Here is a 17,612-nt window from a genome sequence, read left to right as displayed (position 1 = left end):
AGCTCCGATTCTGCCCCCTGCCTTCTGCCCAGCAGCTCCCCAAGCCCCTGTTACTGTGGTTTGCGTGTTCATGGTCCAGTGCAGGCTGTCTCAGGCACAGCTGCCGAGCCCACCAAAGGGCAGGACCTGGCCAGGGCCGAGCTCCTGTAGGCCCTTGTGTTTCATTGGCAGCAGCTGGTAGAGAAGCAACAACAGGCTCCCATGGCACCTGCAGGCCCTCCTGCCATCTCACAGGATGCTCTGTCCCAGCTCTCAGGGATCACCCCACAGGACCAGAAGAGGCTACAAAGCCCCTCTGAGAAAACCCAGCCACCTGAAGACCCTGAAGGTGAGCTTAAGTAACAGAAAAGGGCATTGTCAGGGACAGAAAAAAGAGAAGAGCTGGTTTAGCTTTAAAGGCAGTTTATTAGAAGCCACTAGTGGGGTAGCTAAGCCTAAGTGAGTTAATAAGAGAGTATTTTGAATAGTGCCTGCTATATAGTTAAGCAATCTAGACATGTCTGCCATCTTTTTTTATTATTGTCATTATTTCCAAGGATTGTGCATGCAGATAGAGCTGGGTGTAAATCTAACACCTCTGTTAACTTTCATGAATTGCCTAACTCCTCTGAGCCTTGGTATTCTCATCTATCACATGGAAATAATAACACCCACCTCATTACATCACCTCACTGGAAGAGGTCACCACCACCATCATTTATTAAATCGTACTGAGGTGATGGTATATGTGATAAAATAATATCATATTTGGGAATAATAATAGTAAATTACCTAGGTACCATTTGGTACCTTCCCCTCTTTAGGGCTTTTAATTTTTTAAATATTCTTTTTTTCTCAATTTACTCCTGTGGGATGCCCCTCAGGGCCTTCCTCATGCTTTCATTAATCTGCTTCTTCTACTAATCCAAGCTTTTTATTCTGCTTCTTTGGCTCTGGGCTGGGTTGTCCCTCAGTCCTTTGCATAAGCTGCTACTGTCACCTCCCAGTCACTGCTGAAACCACAACTTCATGCCTCAGAGCCTTAATTCAGGTTGAAGTTCACCCCATATGTAGCTCAGGGATCTGGTGCTTTCCCCAACTTTCACCTTTATGTTCACCTTGCTTCTAAGGAAAGTTGAACAGCTCCCCTACCTCAGGGGTCTGTTCTCCTGGAAAGTTCCCACCAGAGTCCTCTCCACTGAGCCCTGAGTGTTGCAGTTCCTGTCACCTTACTGGCTCTGGGTAGGTTTCACTGCACCGTGAAACACTCATCTCCTTGGACCTGCTGACTCGAGCAGAGTCTTTCCCATACAACCCAGGTCATTCTCGTCAAATGGCCCTGTAGTTCCTCCTTGCCATCTTTCTTCTCTCACAACTGTCTCTCACCCCACAGCCCATGAGACCCCAGTCACTGACAGGATGTTCATTCCTTCCACAGATATCTCCTCAATTACCTTATAAGTCAGTATTACTATAATAATCCTTGGAGGAGGAGAAAAGATGATGTTGAAAACCAGCCCTGGTTCAGCTAGGACACCTTGTTATATACAATACCTATTTTTTTTTTTTACTCACCATAAAATAATCAAAGTGATATTGGTACTTCAGGACAACCCCAGAAAACAAAACACCCAGATGGAGCCTGGTGCCTCTGTCATGAATCTGTGGTACCAGTCTCTATGTAATACTGGATTTCCTCTGTTATTATTTTTTAAAGATTTTATTTATTTATTTTCAGAGAGAGCAGAAGGGAGGGAGAAAGACAGGGAGAGATTGAGACACACTGATTGCCTCTCACATGCCCCCAGCTGGGGACCTGGCCCACAACCCAGGCCAGGAATTGGACCAGCAACCTTTCAGTTTGCAGACTGACGCTCAATCCACTGAGCCACACCAGCCAGGCCCTCTGTTATTTTTTTTTAACTTATTCTTTCACTTCCTTTGTTTAAAGTGCTGATAAACTCTTAATTCTGGTGTTTTCATGACCTCTAGGCAAAGGCCAGAGAGGACAGGCAGTTGTTAGGCGGCGTGATAGATGCTGTGATAGTGAGGTCACACGGGGAGCTGTGTGGACACAGAGGAGGGCACACAACTCATACATGGGGAAATAGTAAATGTCCTTGAAGCGATGGCTAAGTTCTGGTCCCAAGGATCAGAAGTAATTACCCAAGCAAGCTGGAAATACTGCAGCAGGAATATCCAGGGGGCACCAACACCATGAGCAATGGTTCAGAGGTGAGAGAAAGCAGGGTAGCAGGGTGTACATTCTGGAAATGGAAAGGAGTGTTGCAACTCATGCCCATGTGTAGGCCAGCTGGATAAAGGAGCGAAGCTGCCATGTAGAAGAGAGAATAGGGAGTAACTGGGACTGTAGCAAACTGGAGAGTAGGTGCCTTGTCTAAACTGCTTTACAGATGAGAAAACCAAGGTCACAGCAGTTAAGTACATGCCCAAGTATACACGCAGAGTAAGTGGCAGCACCAGGCATTGGACCCGGGCAGTCTGGCACCAGGATAGGCATGGAAGGAGGGAAGTCTGAAGCAAGGTGAAGGCAGGGTGGGTCTGGACTGGGCAGTGGTGGCTCCCTGAGTCCACACCCTCCTCTCCCCCTAGCTGAGCAGCTCACTGTGGTGGGGAAGATCTCCTTTAACCCCAAGGATGTGCTGGGCCGAGGGGCAGGCGGAACTTTCGTTTTCCGGTGAGTGACATCCAGGAGCCAGGCTAGAGATGTGGCCCTCACAGCTCTTTCAGTACTGTCCCTTGGAAAGCTGTTCTCTCAAGGATCTCCCAGGTGGGTGCAGGCTGGTGCCTGGCGCCAGTCCTAAGTTTTCGTTTATCTGCCTTATCTGAACCTCCATTCTCCCACCTACCAGGGGACAGTTTGAGGGGCGGGCAGTGGCTGTCAAGAGACTCCTTCGTGAATGCTTTGGCCTGGTCCAGAGGGAGGTCCAGCTGCTGCAAGAGTCAGACAGGCACCCCAACGTGCTCCGCTACTTCTGTACAGAGCAGGGACCCCAGTTCCACTACATCGCCTTGGAGCTCTGCCCTGCCTCCTTGAAGGAGGTGAGGCTGGAGTGCAGGGAGGAGTGGATAGAAGGCCTGGAGGTCCTTGGCTACAAAGTGACTTTTGCCCCTCACTGCTCCTCAGTATGTGGAGAGCCCAGAACTGGACCGCTGGGGCCTGGAGCCTGAGACAGCACTGCAGCACCTCATGTCTGGCCTGGCCCACCTGCATTCCTTACACATAGGTACTCACCCATCTCCCATTCCCCACTGCCACCCTGCCTTCCTCACCACCTCTCTCAGCTGCCTTCCACCATCACAGTGCACCGGGACCTGAAGCCAGCCAACGTGCTCATCACGGGGCTTGACAGCCAGGGCCGAGGCAGGGTGGTTCTCTCCGACTTCGGCCTCTGCAAGAAGCTGCCAGCTGGCCGCTGTAGCTTCAGCCTGCACTCAGGTGTCCCCGGCACAGAGGGCTGGATAGCACCTGAGCTCCTTCACCTCCTGCCCCCATCCAGCCCTGTGAGTTGTCCCATCGCCCTGGGCCAGCACCTCTCATGCCCGGGGTCCATATCACTGCTATGTGAGCTTGAACTTGTTTCTTCATCTATAAAGTGGGATAATTAATCCTTTCTTACTTAGAGCAGTGGCTCTCAACCAGGGACTATTTTACCACCTAGGGGGCACTGGACAATGTCTAGAGATATTTTTGGTAACCACACTTGGTGGTTGGGGGGGGGGCGGTTGTTTCTGGCATCTGGTGGATAGAGACCAACAACACTGCTAAATATCCTGTGACTATCCATCCATAACAAAATATGATCAGGCCCAAAGTGTCAGCAGTGCTGAGGCTTAAGAAACTCTAAGCTATAATGGTTTTAACTCTTCACTGTGCCGCAGAAGCACTGGAGAACCTAAAAAAAAATCAGCTGCCCAGGCCCCACATTCAGCGATTACAGCCTGCTTAGCTGGGGTAAGGCCTCAGGGTTTTCAGGTACAGCCAGGGTGGAGAACCACTGGGGTCGATGGTCTGGGGACCATCCATCCAATGAGCTAATATGGTTGAAGCACAGAGCAGTGTCTAAACCCAGAGACATTTGAGTTTGAGGCCCCAGGAGTAGATTATTGAGCCATCAATGTGTGTGTAGAAGTTGTAGTCATGGGCATAGATGACAATAGCACAAAAGGAGTCACTAGGCAAAGCCACCCCCACCCCTAAAGTTTAGAGAAAGCTAGAAGTGGCAACATGAAGGCCCAAGGACCACAAGCACTGTTAGGAGCCTATACAGGTTTTCATTTTTAATTAGTGCCAATATTTTAACTTTTGGGAAATTGCACTTAAATATCTGCGTTTCTGGATCCTCTTGGGAAATGAAAGCTCTAACACCCCAAGAGAGTGCCTTGAAGGCAACCAGCCAGAGCTCACTACCACCTGCTGCCTGTGGACAGAGTCCTCTCCACTTGCCTCGTTGCCTCATGCCTGGCCAGCTTCGCTCAGTGATGTTACCTGCTAGATCTGGAGGAATGACTCTTGGAAACCTGAACGAGAAGCTCAGTAGGCACAAAGATTTTGGATGAAAACCATGGACCCTGTTCAGTGGTGCAGGGGGAGGGGATTTAGGGCCAAGGGGATACCTCTCAGGAAGCACCTCTGAGTTCTACCCTGAACCAAACTCCCTCTGGAGAATTCAGCCAGGCAGGCTTCCTGGAAGCAGACTTCCTCTTTACGCTCTTTTCTCTGGCCCCAGACCAGTGCAGTGGACATCTTCTCTGCAGGCTGCGTGTTCTATTATGTGCTTTCTGGCGGCAGCCACCCCTTTGGAGAGAGTCTTTATCGCCAAGCAAACATCCTTGCAGGGGCTGCCTGTCTGGCTCACCTGGAGGAAGAGGCCCATGGTGAGGGGACCTGGCCCAGCAAAGGGAGGAAGCAGGCCATGAGTCTGGGCAGTCTAAAGCCATCCCCTTTCTCCTACAGACAAGGTGGTTGCCCGGAGCCTGGTTGAGGCCATGTTGAGCCCACAGCCGCAGGCGCGCCCCTCTGCTCACCAGGTGTTGGCCCACCCCTTCTTCTGGAACAGAGCCAAGCAGCTCCAGTTCTTCCAGGTTAGGGGAAATCTTGGGAATGGGCTCAGTAAGTCCCAAGTTTAGATCCTGAGTAACAAGGGGAAGCCAGATTGGTTGGGGGAAAGGGAATTGTCTACCTGCACCAGGTAGTCTGGATCCTTATCTAAACCAAAATGGACCCCAAACTCCTAAATGTTGCCATTTCAGCCCTCTAGTCCACTCATCAGCACCTCCCCAGGCCCAGCTGCCCCTTGGGTGAGAGCACACCATTGCTTTCACCCCTAGTTGTCACTTGTGCTATACCTGTGCCCAGAAAGCCCATTCTAACTTGTATGACCTTGGGCAAGGGACTGCCTCTGAGCCTGCTTGCTCATCTGTAAAATGGAGGACTACAGTATCTACCTCATGGGTCAGGGAAGACCTGGTGGGACAACATGGGAGGGAGAAAGGACTCCTGGCCTTGTGACCTCTGGAACTGGTCACAGGCTCAGGAGCTCTCTGGGGGTCCTAGGACGTCAGTGACTGGCTGGAGAAGGAGTCTGAACAGGGGCCCCTGGTGATGGCACTGGAGGCAGGAGGCTCCATCGTGGTCCGGGGCAACTGGCACAAGCACATCTCGGTGCCACTGCAGTCAGGTAGAGGCCAGATGCTGGGAGGGACAGGAAGGCCAAGGGAAGTCCAGTGGGGACCGCTTTGCCAATGATTTCCCTGCCCACAGATCTGAGAAGGTTCCGATCGTATAAGGGGACTTCAGTGAGAGACCTGCTTCGAGCTATGAGGAACAAGGTGCGTTCTAGGGCTCGGGTGGGTCCTGGCTCTTGGCAAGAACTGGTCACAACTGAGCCAGGGCTGTACTCTAATCTCTCCAGAAGCACCACTACAGGGAGCTCCCAAGTGAGGTCCGGCAGGCCCTAGGCGATGTCCCTGACAACTTTGTCCAGTACTTCACAGACCGCTTCCCACAGCTGCTTCTCCACACACACCATGCCATGAGGAGCTGCGCATCCGAGAGCCTCTTCTTGCCCTACTATCCACTGGCCTCAGGGGCTAGGCAATTGGAAGCTGAGGCCAGCCAGCCTAGGAGCTGGGCCTGGGGCTGAGACTGGCCTCAGCATCAGAAAATACCTGCAGAGACTTGGCAGCCTGGGGACAGATACTGGAGATATGCTGAGAGCCCAGGTGCCAGGCACCCCTTGGAATACAAGAAAAAAAAATTCTCATGTGTTTAATGTATATAAAGGCAAGGAAAGGACAGTCCTGAATCCAACAGCAATATTCTGTACATACGGCAGGGTTGAGAAGGAAGGGAAGGGGCCACAGAACCCACACTCGAACATGTACAAAAATAACTTACACAGCAGCCCCCACCTGCTATGGCTCTCTCCACAGCTACCAGGGTTGGGGACACACTATAGAAACCAGCACTGTGGGAGCTAACCACAAGAGGCCAAGGTGCTGGGGGGGGGGAAGGGTCACCAGTCCAGAGGGGACAGGCCTACGAGGAGGCCTTGAGGCGATTGGTGGCTGAGCGTGAGCTCAGCAGCTTGTCCACCATGGTGCGGGCATATCGGAGCCGGCTGGCCAGCTCCTTGGAACAGCCATATTCCTCCAGGAGGCTCAGGCGGTATGTGCGAAAGTCCCGCTTCTCATTAATGTAAGTCACAGCAGCCATCAGTGGACACAGGATGAGTTTGGTGTGGTCCTATGAGGGAAGGAAGGGGATGGGCAGACAGAGGATGATCGGTGGATTAAAGATGTAGGTGCCAGTGTAAGGAAGTATAAGGAAGACAGCCCAGCTGGTTGAGGGACCTCACTCCACTCTGTTCCTGCTACCAAGAACAGGTCCCATACCTCCCACTCCCATCCAACTCTGTGAGCTCAAGATGGGTGCAGATCCCCATCATCTCTCTCTCTCTGCCCCGGCTCACCTGGAAGAAGTTGATCTGCACAGAGCCATTACTAAGGTGCAGGATGATGGCACTGCGGGTACGAAACCAGGTACGCAGATAGGGCAGCCGGGCCAGCTCATCACCCTCCCGTGGTGTGATATTGGCCCCCGCCTTCAGCAAGTGTTCGCTCATGTAGTTTCGGAAATACTTAAGGAGGGTGATCTAGTTGGAGAGTCAGGGAGGGAGTCCAGAGTTAGAGCCCAACACCTGGCACATCACCCACTCCCAGCAGCACCAGGCCGTGCGGGCCAGCCAGCACTCGCCTTCTTTATCAAGGAGTGGGGATGGGAATTCACAGTGAGGTAGGACTCGGTGCCGTCACGCTCTATGTACTGCAGGCTGTCACCATCGTTGTAGAGGATAAGGCGTGTTGAGTCATTGAAGAGCACCCCTACGCTGTTGTCACACAGTTGATATCCTGGCAGTAGTGGGGGAAGACCTCAGAAAGGGGAGCAGGGAGCAAGGGAACACTGGGAGCTGGCACTAGGATGGAGATGGGAGGGCTGAGAGAGGACTTTACAGCCAAAGAAGGCAAAAGCCTGTAATAAAGCAAGGAATCACAGGCTGTCCCTGGGCCACCCACCCAGCGTGGAGGAAACCTACCAAGGCCATACTTGTCCGAATAGTCCACCCACTTGCTGACCCAGAAGATGGGGATGCAGGCAGGATCCTCAGCCTCTTCTGGGATGGAAACAGACAGAGGACTGGTCAGAACCAGTCTCTTCATCTCAGGTGGCCCATACCAGAAGGCTCGCTGGACATCCCACCTGGGCTCAGTCAAGCAAGAGGTCTGGGGCCACACGGAGCAAAGCAAGGCCTCTGCTGCCAACAAGCTCAGACAAGTAGAAGGACACACATGTAAGCAGCAAGTTATAATGCAGAGCACCAAGTTCCACTCATTCACTCAACTGATCCATTTAATCAAAGGCCTACTGTGTGCTGGGCACTGTCACAGGTACAGTGAGCAATGACCAAAACTCAGCCTTCATGAAGTTTGCATTCTAGTCACAGGGACAGAGGCTAATCAAAATAAACAGAACAAAGTAAGTTGCTTCCATCCTGGGGAGAGTCAATGGCTGACAGATTATCCAGCTTTCCAGTTCTGAGTGATTAAAAAATTGTAAGAAGATAGGCAATTCCACATACATCAAAATGTTAGGCTCAGTAACAGCAATAATCCCTTCTTTTAAACACAGAAAACCAACATGGAAACTTTGGAATATGTCAGGTGAGAGGTGTTACAGATAATATAAAGCAGGTATGGGATGGCAAGTGCTAGGAGTGGGGACAGGAAACGCTCATGAGGGGGGACATCAGAGCGGACATTTGGAAAGCACGAGAGTGTGAGCCATGCAGATATCTGCAGAAAGAACATTCCAGAAGAGACTGGGCAAGCAAAGCCCTGAGGCTGAGCATGTCTGGGTCTATTTTTTCAACTGTCTAGAAGGCTAGTCAGGAATTCTTTGAATAGAAGAAACATGTGTAAATGTGGATCAAGGTAGTACAGTGAGGTGCTGGGAGATGAGGCAGTTGAGACAGAACAGATGAGTCAGAAATCGGAAGGAGCCAGACCATGGAGGGCCTTGGGCTAACTCATTGGGATTTTAATCTACAGAAATGGGGGAACTAAACATATTATGGGGACAGAAGCCTAGACAAGCCACTGCACTCTGCTGGCTGAGACTCCCTGCCCTCTAGAGATGCCTCAGGCAACCTCCCACCCCAGGCTACTGCAGTACCCACCTTGCCTCACCAGCCCCCGATCTGAGGGTTTAGAGGCATTGACGCTGTGCAGTTGCTGCAGCAAGTCACCAAGGTGGCAGTCCACTGCCTCACTGGTCTCTCGGACTGCTGGTTCCTCTTTTTCTCGGGGCTGCTCAGGCATGGAGTTCTCTGTGCCTAGGAGAGAAGATAAGACATAGTCATTAGCTGGGTGAAAAACAGGCAGGTTGGGAGGGGCACGGGATGCCTTGCCACAGCTGGTCCTTTCCCCAGAGAAAACTGCTATTGCTTTAGGTAGACTGAGTCAGTGACAGGTTATTAGAGCTCATACTCTAAGAACAGGCACATAGTATCCACTGGCACCTCCAAGACCAGGCCAATACCTTTAGCATGGCTCTTCAGCCACACACACACAATTCTGGAAACTCAGAATTAAAAGTACCTTCAACACCCAGGAAAACAGGAGAGCCAGTAAATTGCAGACCAGCAGGATGAATTAAGCAGGCATTAATGAAAATATAAGCGGTCTCTCACCCTAAAATTTGCTTTACATACTTATACATGACCCAAAAAGTCTGAAAAAACCCACGCTAAAACTTTAACATGGGTTATATTTGAGTGGTAGAAGCATGATTTTGTCTTTATACTTAATGTTTGATTCTTTCCCCACTAACATGTGCTCATTCTCCTTGTGTAACAGCAAATTCTTCTTTAAGATATTTAAAGATCAGAGTTTTCAATTTTAAAAAACTATGCTGTGATAAAGACTTAAATGTAAAATAACATTTAGGATTTGCTTTTAAAACTCTAGCCAAAAAAGAGATGAAGTGGAATAAATAAAAATATAGGCAAATAACTATTGAAAATGGATGATAAATACATGAAGGTTCATCATACAGTTCTCTGTACCTTTTTTTTTAAAGATTTTATTTACTTATTTGTAGAGAGAGGGGAAGGGAGGAAGAAAGAGAGAGAGGGAGAGAAACATCAATGTGTGGTTGCATCTCAAGCACCCCAGTAGGGAACCTGGCCCACAACCCAGGCACATGCCCTGACTGGGAATCAAACCAGCATTCCTTTGGTTCACAGGCTGGCGTTCAATCCACTGAGCTGCACCAGCCTAGGCCTGTACTTTTGGGTAAGTTTAAAGATTTCTAGTGTAATAAGTTTTTAAAATATGTTTTCTGTCCAAAAAGTAAAGGCAAAAGAAGAAAAAAAGCAATCATTAAAATAATGCTGTTACATGATAGCCCAAAGCACAAATATCCGAGTTCAGACTGACATAATCAAATAAGTACATGGGAGAGAAGTGACAGTTCTTCCTTACAGAATACCAATGACTAAATATAGAAGGAGCAAGGAGAGAGAAACATCACTGTCAGAATACCATGGTTAAAATCACCACTGGCAAGATCCACCATGACTGCTAAAATCAGTGGGCAAAGTCTGAGGAGAAACACGCAGTCTCAAAATAACTCTGGACAAGGCATGTTTTAATTACAAAGGAAAAAATAATGACTGCTAAGCCAATCAAACACCAACATAAAAGAAATGTCAATAGTTAACACCAAAAGAAAAAAAGGGAATCCTTAAATAATAAAAGTAAATGAACTTATATATTAAATTGATATATACTGAATTGATGCTATGTCCACAGAGAAAAAAGTATTTCAAGTGATTTTTTTTTCACGCTACATATGTTTAGTAAAATCTTTTTCAAGGATGGATAGAACTGCAAGAAAATAAAACATCATGTTGAAAAATGTATGTATATTAATATAAAGAAACAAGATTTTCAGCTTAAGAAAAAATACAAATATAAAATCAAAGTAAAAATCCTATAACTTTATATTTGAATCACACACTTAATAATTACCCCCCAAAAAATGTAGTTACTTCACAGTGGAAAAAAAGATTGTTATAAACACAAAATTATATCAACATTAAATTTCCTGAACTTGATAACTGTGCCATGTGCTGGGGTTCTGTAAAAGAATCTTTGTTTTGGGGAAATAGATGTTGAAATATTAAGTTGTAAAGGACAGGATACATACAACTTACTCACAAATAATTCAGAAGAAAGGAAGGGAGAAAGGGAAATGATGAAGCAAATGTGAATTGTGGCCCTGGCTGGTGTGGCTCAGTGGATTGAGCACTGGCCTCTAGACTGAAAGGCTGCCAGTTCAATTCCCAATCAGGGCACAAGCCTGGGTTGCAGGCCAGGTCCCCAGCTGGGGGCATGGCAACCAATCACTGTTTCTCTCACTCATCATGTTTCTCTCCCTCTTTTTCTCCCTGTTTTCTTTTTTAAAAGAGTTTATTCATTTATTTTTAGAGAGGGAAGGGAGGGAGAAAGAGAGAGAGAGAGAAACATCAATGTGCGGTTGCTGGGGGCCATGGCCTGCAACCCAGGCATGTGCCCTGACTGGGAATGGAACCTGTGATGCCTGGTTCGCAGCCGGTACTCAACACACTGATAAATAAAATCTTTAAAAAAAATGTGAATGTGGAGCTGAATGAAGTGGATATATATGGAGGTTTCATCTACTCTCACACCTATTCCTAAGTTTGAAATATATATAACAAGTTAAATAAAATGTTGACAAGACATGAATTGGAAATATTACCATAAAGTCAAGATCCAACCCCCCATGTTATGTATTTCCTAAGTCTGTCCTCTGAAGAGACCTAGAAATGACAATAACCTAATAAGTGACAAGTGGTTTTATAAGATGCCCATCCTTTTAAAGAGGCACACTGCAATTTATAGAGGTAAAATGGTAAGGTATCTGGGATTAACTTAAAAAATGTCAAAGGAACAAAAAAAGAGGATGAAGTGCATGTGACAGAATCTTAATAACTTGAATCTGATGGGTATGTGAGAATACACTGTCCTAAATTCTCTGAATATTTGAAAATTTTTGTATTTTCTCAACGAACCACACAAGAGTGATGTTAAGAATGTTTTCAAATATGAATTTTTCAGATAGGGCATTCAGTTCACTCTCCTCCTTCTGGGCCTGACAGGTCTGATTCAGCCTTGTTAGGGTCTGTCTTTCCTGACATTTTGCCATGGGAGGGTGGGGCAAGAGACTCAGGACCATGGCCTGTCCTACTATATACCTGAGCTCAGGGGCCATCTACCCACACATCTTAAAGCCTAGGCTCTTTGTGTGTGTGTGTGTGGAGGGTCTGTTGTCTACCCAAACCTTGCTTTACCTTTATTGAGGACAGAGAGAGGCTTCCGGTTGCTGGGGTCCAGGCTGCTGGGAGCAATGGAAAACCTGGGTGGAATGGTGAGGCAGGTGATGGGGAGACGGGCGGGGATATAGCCAGAGGTAAAAAACTCGTCATTGAGTAGCTCATGGATGGTGGGGCGGGCAGTGGGGTCGGTCTGAAGCATCTTCTGGATGAGGGAGGCAGCCACGGGATTGATGTGCTGGAGCAGTGAGAGAAGAGTCATAAGCAGAATGTGACAGCACCTCAAGTGCAGTGCTGTACAAGGAGCTGCAGGCCCACCCCACGTGCAGCCCCCTGGTGTCAAACAGACCCCAGTCACTGCAAACAATGCCAAGTTCCCTACTATCAGCTTTGCTGAGTTGACAAGTGTCAAACTCCGTTGTGAGAATGGTTATTTCTCCTTCCTCTTCAAAGTCAAGCTCAATTCGAGGTTATTTTGTCCCAGTTTGCTACTGCACAATTCAAGTTGCTCTCCACTAGAATAGCACTTAAGAACACAGGCTTTGGGGTCACAGACCTGGTTTAAGTCCCAATTCTGCTGTTAATACCGCTGTGACCAATATCTTCATCTATAAAATGGGGACGGGCCACCAAGCCTGGTGAGAAGTCTCCACGAGATACAGACCTAGCACAAGTCAAATGCATAGTAACAGCCTAGCACTAACTCTGCACTCAGTATGTGCCAGGAAAGTATCCTAAGCATGTCATATATATTCACTAATTTAGTCCTCACAAAAAATATCTAAGGGGTGGGGATCTCTATTACTACCCTTCTCTTGCAAATGAGGAAACTGAGGCACAGAGAGGTTAAGTGCCTAATACATACCTACTAAGTGGTACAGCCAGCACCCACACTGATGACAGCCTAGCTGCACTCAAGGACCCACACTCTGAACCACTCCACACTGGGTCCGTCTGACAGTTAACGACGATCACTATGGGATCAGGGCTCTTTGGCTGCACACAAGGCAAAAACGTGAAAGAGGCCATGTGCGAGGCTTGCTTTCAATGCACTTATGCTAGTCGTGAGAAAATGCACGCCACTTTGGACTCACAGTGATCCATGACTGTGAGCGAGCGCTTCCTGTGTGCAAGGCACTGTGTGAGTGCTGCCCTCCATTTCACAGACGGGGAATCACAGCTCAGAAGATCCAGGGCACCTGCCCAGCTACATCAAGACAGTCCACTGCCAAAGCTTAAGCAGCACTTCTACTTCTGCCTACTTCCTTCCCATTTTTTTGCTGTTTTTTTACACATCTTCTGGGTAATCTACCCAACCTTTGAAATCTAAGAACTCTCACCCTGGAAAAGAAAATGCTTTTGTGCACATATGTCTAGTTCTATATGTAGTTTCAGACATGAACTCTCTAAGGTTCTGAGGCTACCCAAGGTGTGGGGTTGACCTATCTCTGTGTCCCCAGGTTCTAGCTAAGCTCAGTAAATAGCTTTGTAGGGGAGGTGAACAAAATGTATTAAATTTAAATTTAAGTGTTTTTAGTCACCTTGGGAATATTGTACTCATTCTTCTTGATCCGGAGATAGGTCTCTTTTAGGCAAGATGTCTCAAAAGGTGGTTTGCCCACTAACAAGGTATACCTGTAAGCACAAGGTGGGATTTGGCTCAAGGCTATCAGCCAAAACACAGATGCAGGAGGAATCATCTCAGGGCCAGAACAAAAGCCAGGCATCCTCTGGATACTCACTCTGTCCCTGAGGACACTTCCCAAGCCCACTGAGCAGCCCCAGGAACCAGGACACTGGTAGAGAGCTTCCTCAACAGATTACAGGTGATGAGAACAGGATTCTTATGGGCAATTTTCTAGGACCCCAGAGGCCACCATCCAATATAGAACAAGTCAAAGTGGGGGCTAACCTGCTCCTGCAGAGGCAGCTCTGCATTTACTAGTTCTGTACTTAAAGCCTGAAGTTTTCATTTGAAATAGCTCTATTGAAAAGAAGTATGAAGGCCATTGCCACAACTCAAGCCCTCTGCCCACCACCCAGCTCTGATGGCCTTGACCAGGACAAATGGCAGGCACCTCCTCCTGCCAGCTCTAACTCCTAGCCTAAGTCCTCCCACCCAATGCCACTTTCTAGATCAGTGGTTCTAAAACTTTTGTGCACGAGAATCAGCCAGAGATCTGGTTAAAATCCAGATTCTGATTCGGCAGTCTGAATCCTAAGGGTTCTGTAATTCTAACAGGTTCCTCGGTGATGATGATGTTGCTGACCTGTAGACCACACTTTGAGTAATATGAGGCCCAGGCTGCAGGAATCCTATAGGATACACCAGTGATAAGAAAATATAGGAAATTAGGCTGTTTTTAGGCTCTTGAGCAGCCTTTTCATAGGCAGCCAGTTAACAGGTAAGATGTCCAAAAGAGCCCCTGCAGAGGCCAGGTGGATCTTCCAACTTACATGATACACCCAATGGACCACACATCCACCTCAAAACTGTGCCCTTTCTTGCTCAGCACCTCAGGAGCTATGTAATTAGGAGTTCCACACAGGGTCTTCTTCCGTTCCCCATCATATTCGACTTTGGTTGCCAGTCCAAAATCCCCTGGGCGAGAGGAAGGAAGATGGATACTCAGATGCTAGCCTCTGCCATCTGTCAATGCAGACAACTTGATTCAGGTTTGACTACTGAAAACTAGGGTCATCTGATCCCTCAAGCTCTAGTCCTTGTATGCAGCAAGGCCTACCTAGGAATCCTCCTACCCTGCTGGCCCAAGGAGGGGGCCTCCTGATGATCCTCCTAGCCCCTCCCCTTAGACAGGGGGACTAGGCTTCTAAAAGAGAATTGACAGGGGTAGAGAAACTCAGGGATCAAGCAAGTCAACTTCAAGACTGCTACAGGCAAGTTTGTGAGGTAACAGGGAGGAGCTGGGGCTGTGGCAAACCACAGGGATTCAATATGGAACAGCTGCCTTTCACCCTAGCAAGGAGCTGCCCTGAGGGAATGCTGTCCCTGTACCACTGGAGTCTCCAATAGTTTAAAAGGAGTTTCAAATATAAAAAAAGGAAACTCATTTAAATTAGTTTTAAAAATATTTTGTAAGAAATAACAAGTGTTGGAGAGAATGTGGACAAAAGGGAACCCTTATCCACTGCCGATGGGAATGCAGACTGGTGCAGCCACTATAGAAAACAATATGGAGTTTCTTCAAAAAATTAATAGAGGTACCATATGGCCCAGCAATCACTCTTCTGGGTATCTACCCCCAAAACTTGAAAATACTTATTTTTAAAGACATGTACCCCTATATTCATTGCAATATTACTCACAGTAGCTAAGACATGGGAACAACCTAAATGTCCTTCAACGAATAACTGAATAAAGATGTGGCACACATATAAAATGGAATACTACTGGGCCATAAAAAGGATGAAATACTGCCATTGACGACAACATAGATGGATCTTGAAAGTATCATACTAAGTAGAATACATCAGATGAAGAGGACAAGAACCATTTGATTTCACTCATATCTGGGATGCAAAACACAAAGCAATAAACAAAACAAGTTCATAGACACAGACCATAGAATGGTGGTTACCAGAGGGGAAGGGGGATGGAAGGCGGATGAGGAGTAAAGGGGGTCAAATATATGATGATGGAAAGAGACTAGGCTCTGGGTAGTGAGTACACAATACACTGAAACTTAAGAGAAGTAATCAACAGCCCAGCCTTCCTACTCTTCTTCCTTCCTCCCCAATCTCCTTCCTATTTCCCCTCTCCCAGTCTCCTCTTTATTCCCACTTCTTTGTTGTATTAGGAACCCCTGCAGAACCAGCACCTCACCTATTTTCACCTCCAGATCCTCGTTCAAGAAGAGGTTGCCTAGCTTGAGGTCCCGGTGAATGACCCGGTTTCGGTGCAGGTACTGGCAGCCAAGGACGATCTGCCGCAGATAGTAGCGGGCCTCAGGCTCAGTCAATGCTTTCCTCCGTTTGTGCAGCTCCAAGAGAGACTGGGTAGGGGGGAAAAGAGGAAAGAGGAAGAAAGTAGTAGGGAGCGAGCGGCGCTCGATATTCGAGTCCAAGGGTGAAAGCGGTATCTTTAGGTAAAAGGAGCCGAGAACTGACGCTCCCGCTCCCCTCATACCCACCGCCCGCCCCTACCCTCCACCCCCGCCATTTTTTCTCCAGGACAATTAGGATCCGGGCTCTCCCATAAACCTGGCACTCCCGTTTTCTACCATCTCCTTCCAAGGCCCCTGACCGGGAACTCCTCTGTCAGCCCCACTCCCTAAGCTCAAAGTCCCCAGTATCCCCTTCCCTTGCTTTTTCGCAGCACCAGATCCCTTTCCTGAAGCTCCTAAGTCTGCCTCCAACCACCCTCTCCCTGACCCAACCCCAATCCGGAAGCCCCAGGTCCAGGGCACCGCTTCCCAAGGACTCCACCCTTAGCAACTCCGGAAGCCCTAGCGTCCATTACCAGAGTTCTCCTCCGACCTCCCCCCCCCCCACCCTCTGTCCAACACCCAGCGTCCAGGAGCCAACTTCCCTAGCAGCAAGAGGACTCGGGCTTCACTTAACCGAAACCCCCTCCCCTCGCAGCTCCAAGCTCTGTTCAAGTACTTTCACACCCCTAACTCGAGGTTCCTAGCACCTCCTTTCTAGCAGTTTCGAGCCCTGGGCTCCCCTTCACCAGCAACTCCGGGTCCGGGGGCTCCAACCCCCGCCCCTGGGCAGCTCCAGCCCCCCAGCCCCCGCCCCCGACGACACTCACTCTCCGGCGGCAGAGCTCCAATACCACGAACACGAAGTCGTTGTCCTCGAAAAAGCCGTGGAAGCCTACGACATGCTGGTGGGAGAGGCTGCGGTGAATGGATATCTCCATGGACATCTTCTCCTTCTGGTGCGGCTTAAGCAGCAACGACTTAGGCACGATCTTGCCAGCGAACACCTCCTTAGTGTCCGCGTCCGAGATCTCGAAGCACTTGGCAAAGCCGCCCTTCCCCAGAAAGCGGCCCCGCAAATAGCGCCGTCGACTGCGTGGGTCTACTAGGACCTCCGGGATCTCCTTCCCCGGCGGGGCAGCCGCCGGGGGCCCCGGAGCGGCAGCGCCGGGCCCCCCGGCTTTCCCTGGGTCGGCTGATGCCCGCGCCAGCTTCCCTACTGTTGCTGCCGTGCTCATGTTCCCGGAGTTGTTCAGTGGCCCTCCAGAGTCTAGGTAGAGGTTTGACACCGCTCAGCTCCTCCTCGAATTCAAACGCGGCGCCGGGAACGTTACAAAAGCCTACGCGCCACTGATTGGCCGCGGGGATTTAAAATCCAAACCCGCCCGCCGCGCGGCACTCTGGGTGCGCTAGGCACCGCAGCCGCCTTAACACTTTCCGTAGCAGGAAGGCTGGGGAAGGGGTGGGGGGATTTGATTGACAGGAACTCATGAACAGCAGACACGTGGGATGCCTGGGAAACGAGGAGTGCCAAAGCTGGAGTTCCGAGTTTCTTCTCCTCTCAGCTGCCCGGGAAGTACCTCCTTCCACTAAGCTTTCCTTAACACCTTCCTCCACCTCCACCCCGCCTTCTAAAATATAAACTCAGAATAGAGAGCCGGCAGCGCCAAGAGACAGCTTGGGAGAACCTTAGAACACGCCTCCAATGTTATTAGCTCTCTTCTGAGATACCCCCAATACACTAAAACCT

General features: G+C 48.9%; 2 protein-coding genes across 10 annotated transcripts in view; one reads left to right on the top strand and one right to left on the bottom strand.

Annotated features, from left to right (window-relative positions):
* ERN2 (endoplasmic reticulum to nucleus signaling 2) overlaps nt 1–6,300 on the top strand; it is a 16,921-nt gene extending 10,621 nt beyond the window's left edge. For 6 of the 9 annotated variants that reach the window (XM_045848803.1, XM_045848799.1, XM_045848797.1 and 3 more), the window contains 10 exons: nt 172–328; nt 2,593–2,677; nt 2,853–3,042; nt 3,128–3,227; nt 3,305–3,504; nt 4,731–4,878; nt 4,958–5,085; nt 5,558–5,681; nt 5,765–5,832; nt 5,916–6,300. In XM_045848803.1, the coding sequence (XP_045704759.1) occupies nt 172–328; nt 2,593–2,677; nt 2,853–3,042; nt 3,128–3,227; nt 3,305–3,504; nt 4,731–4,878; nt 4,958–5,085; nt 5,558–5,681; nt 5,765–5,832; nt 5,916–6,146 (1,431 nt within the window). In that variant the 3' untranslated portion in view covers nt 6,147–6,300. The remainder of the gene's footprint in view (nt 1–171; nt 329–2,592; nt 2,678–2,852; nt 3,043–3,127; nt 3,228–3,304; nt 3,505–4,730; nt 4,879–4,957; nt 5,086–5,557; nt 5,682–5,764; nt 5,833–5,915) is intronic. The other 3 variants (XM_045848800.1, XM_045848798.1, XR_006786911.1) reach the window with 3 other exon arrangements.
* PLK1 (polo like kinase 1) lies at nt 6,257–17,612 on the bottom strand. The gene is made up of 10 exons (XM_045848806.1): nt 16,693–17,612; nt 15,763–15,931; nt 14,376–14,520; nt 13,460–13,553; nt 11,937–12,156; nt 8,739–8,894; nt 7,599–7,676; nt 7,259–7,413; nt 6,975–7,157; nt 6,257–6,748 (listed from the first exon to the last, which is right to left on the bottom strand). The coding sequence occupies exons 1-10, from the start codon at nt 17,098–17,100 to the stop codon at nt 6,542–6,544; spliced, it is 1,815 nt and encodes a 604-aa protein (XP_045704762.1). The 5' UTR covers nt 17,101–17,612; the 3' UTR covers nt 6,257–6,541.

The sequence above is a fragment of the Phyllostomus hastatus genome, unplaced genomic scaffold (assembly GCF_019186645.2).
Source record: "Phyllostomus hastatus isolate PE091 unplaced genomic scaffold, TTU_PhHast_1.1 phas_contig_64, whole genome shotgun sequence".
Lineage (NCBI taxonomy): Eukaryota > Metazoa > Chordata > Mammalia > Chiroptera > Phyllostomidae > Phyllostomus > Phyllostomus hastatus.
Note: the sequence above shows the minus strand (reverse complement) of the source record. Positions and strands in the feature narration are given on the sequence as shown.

Excerpts from the sequence above, each read along its gene's own strand:
- PLK1 (XM_045848806.1), bottom strand. The coding sequence starts at position 17,100 with ATGAGCACGGCAGCAACAGTAGGGAAGCTGGCGCGGGCATCAGCCGAC. Across the intron at positions 14,521-15,762 it reads GGATCTGGAGGTGAAAATAG|GGGATTTTGGACTGGCAACC; the intron begins GTGAGGTGCTGG and ends CCTCTCGCCCAG. Across the intron at positions 13,554-14,375 it reads TGGTCCATTGGGTGTATCAT|GTATACCTTGTTAGTGGGCA; the intron begins GTAAGTTGGAAG and ends TTGTGCTTACAG.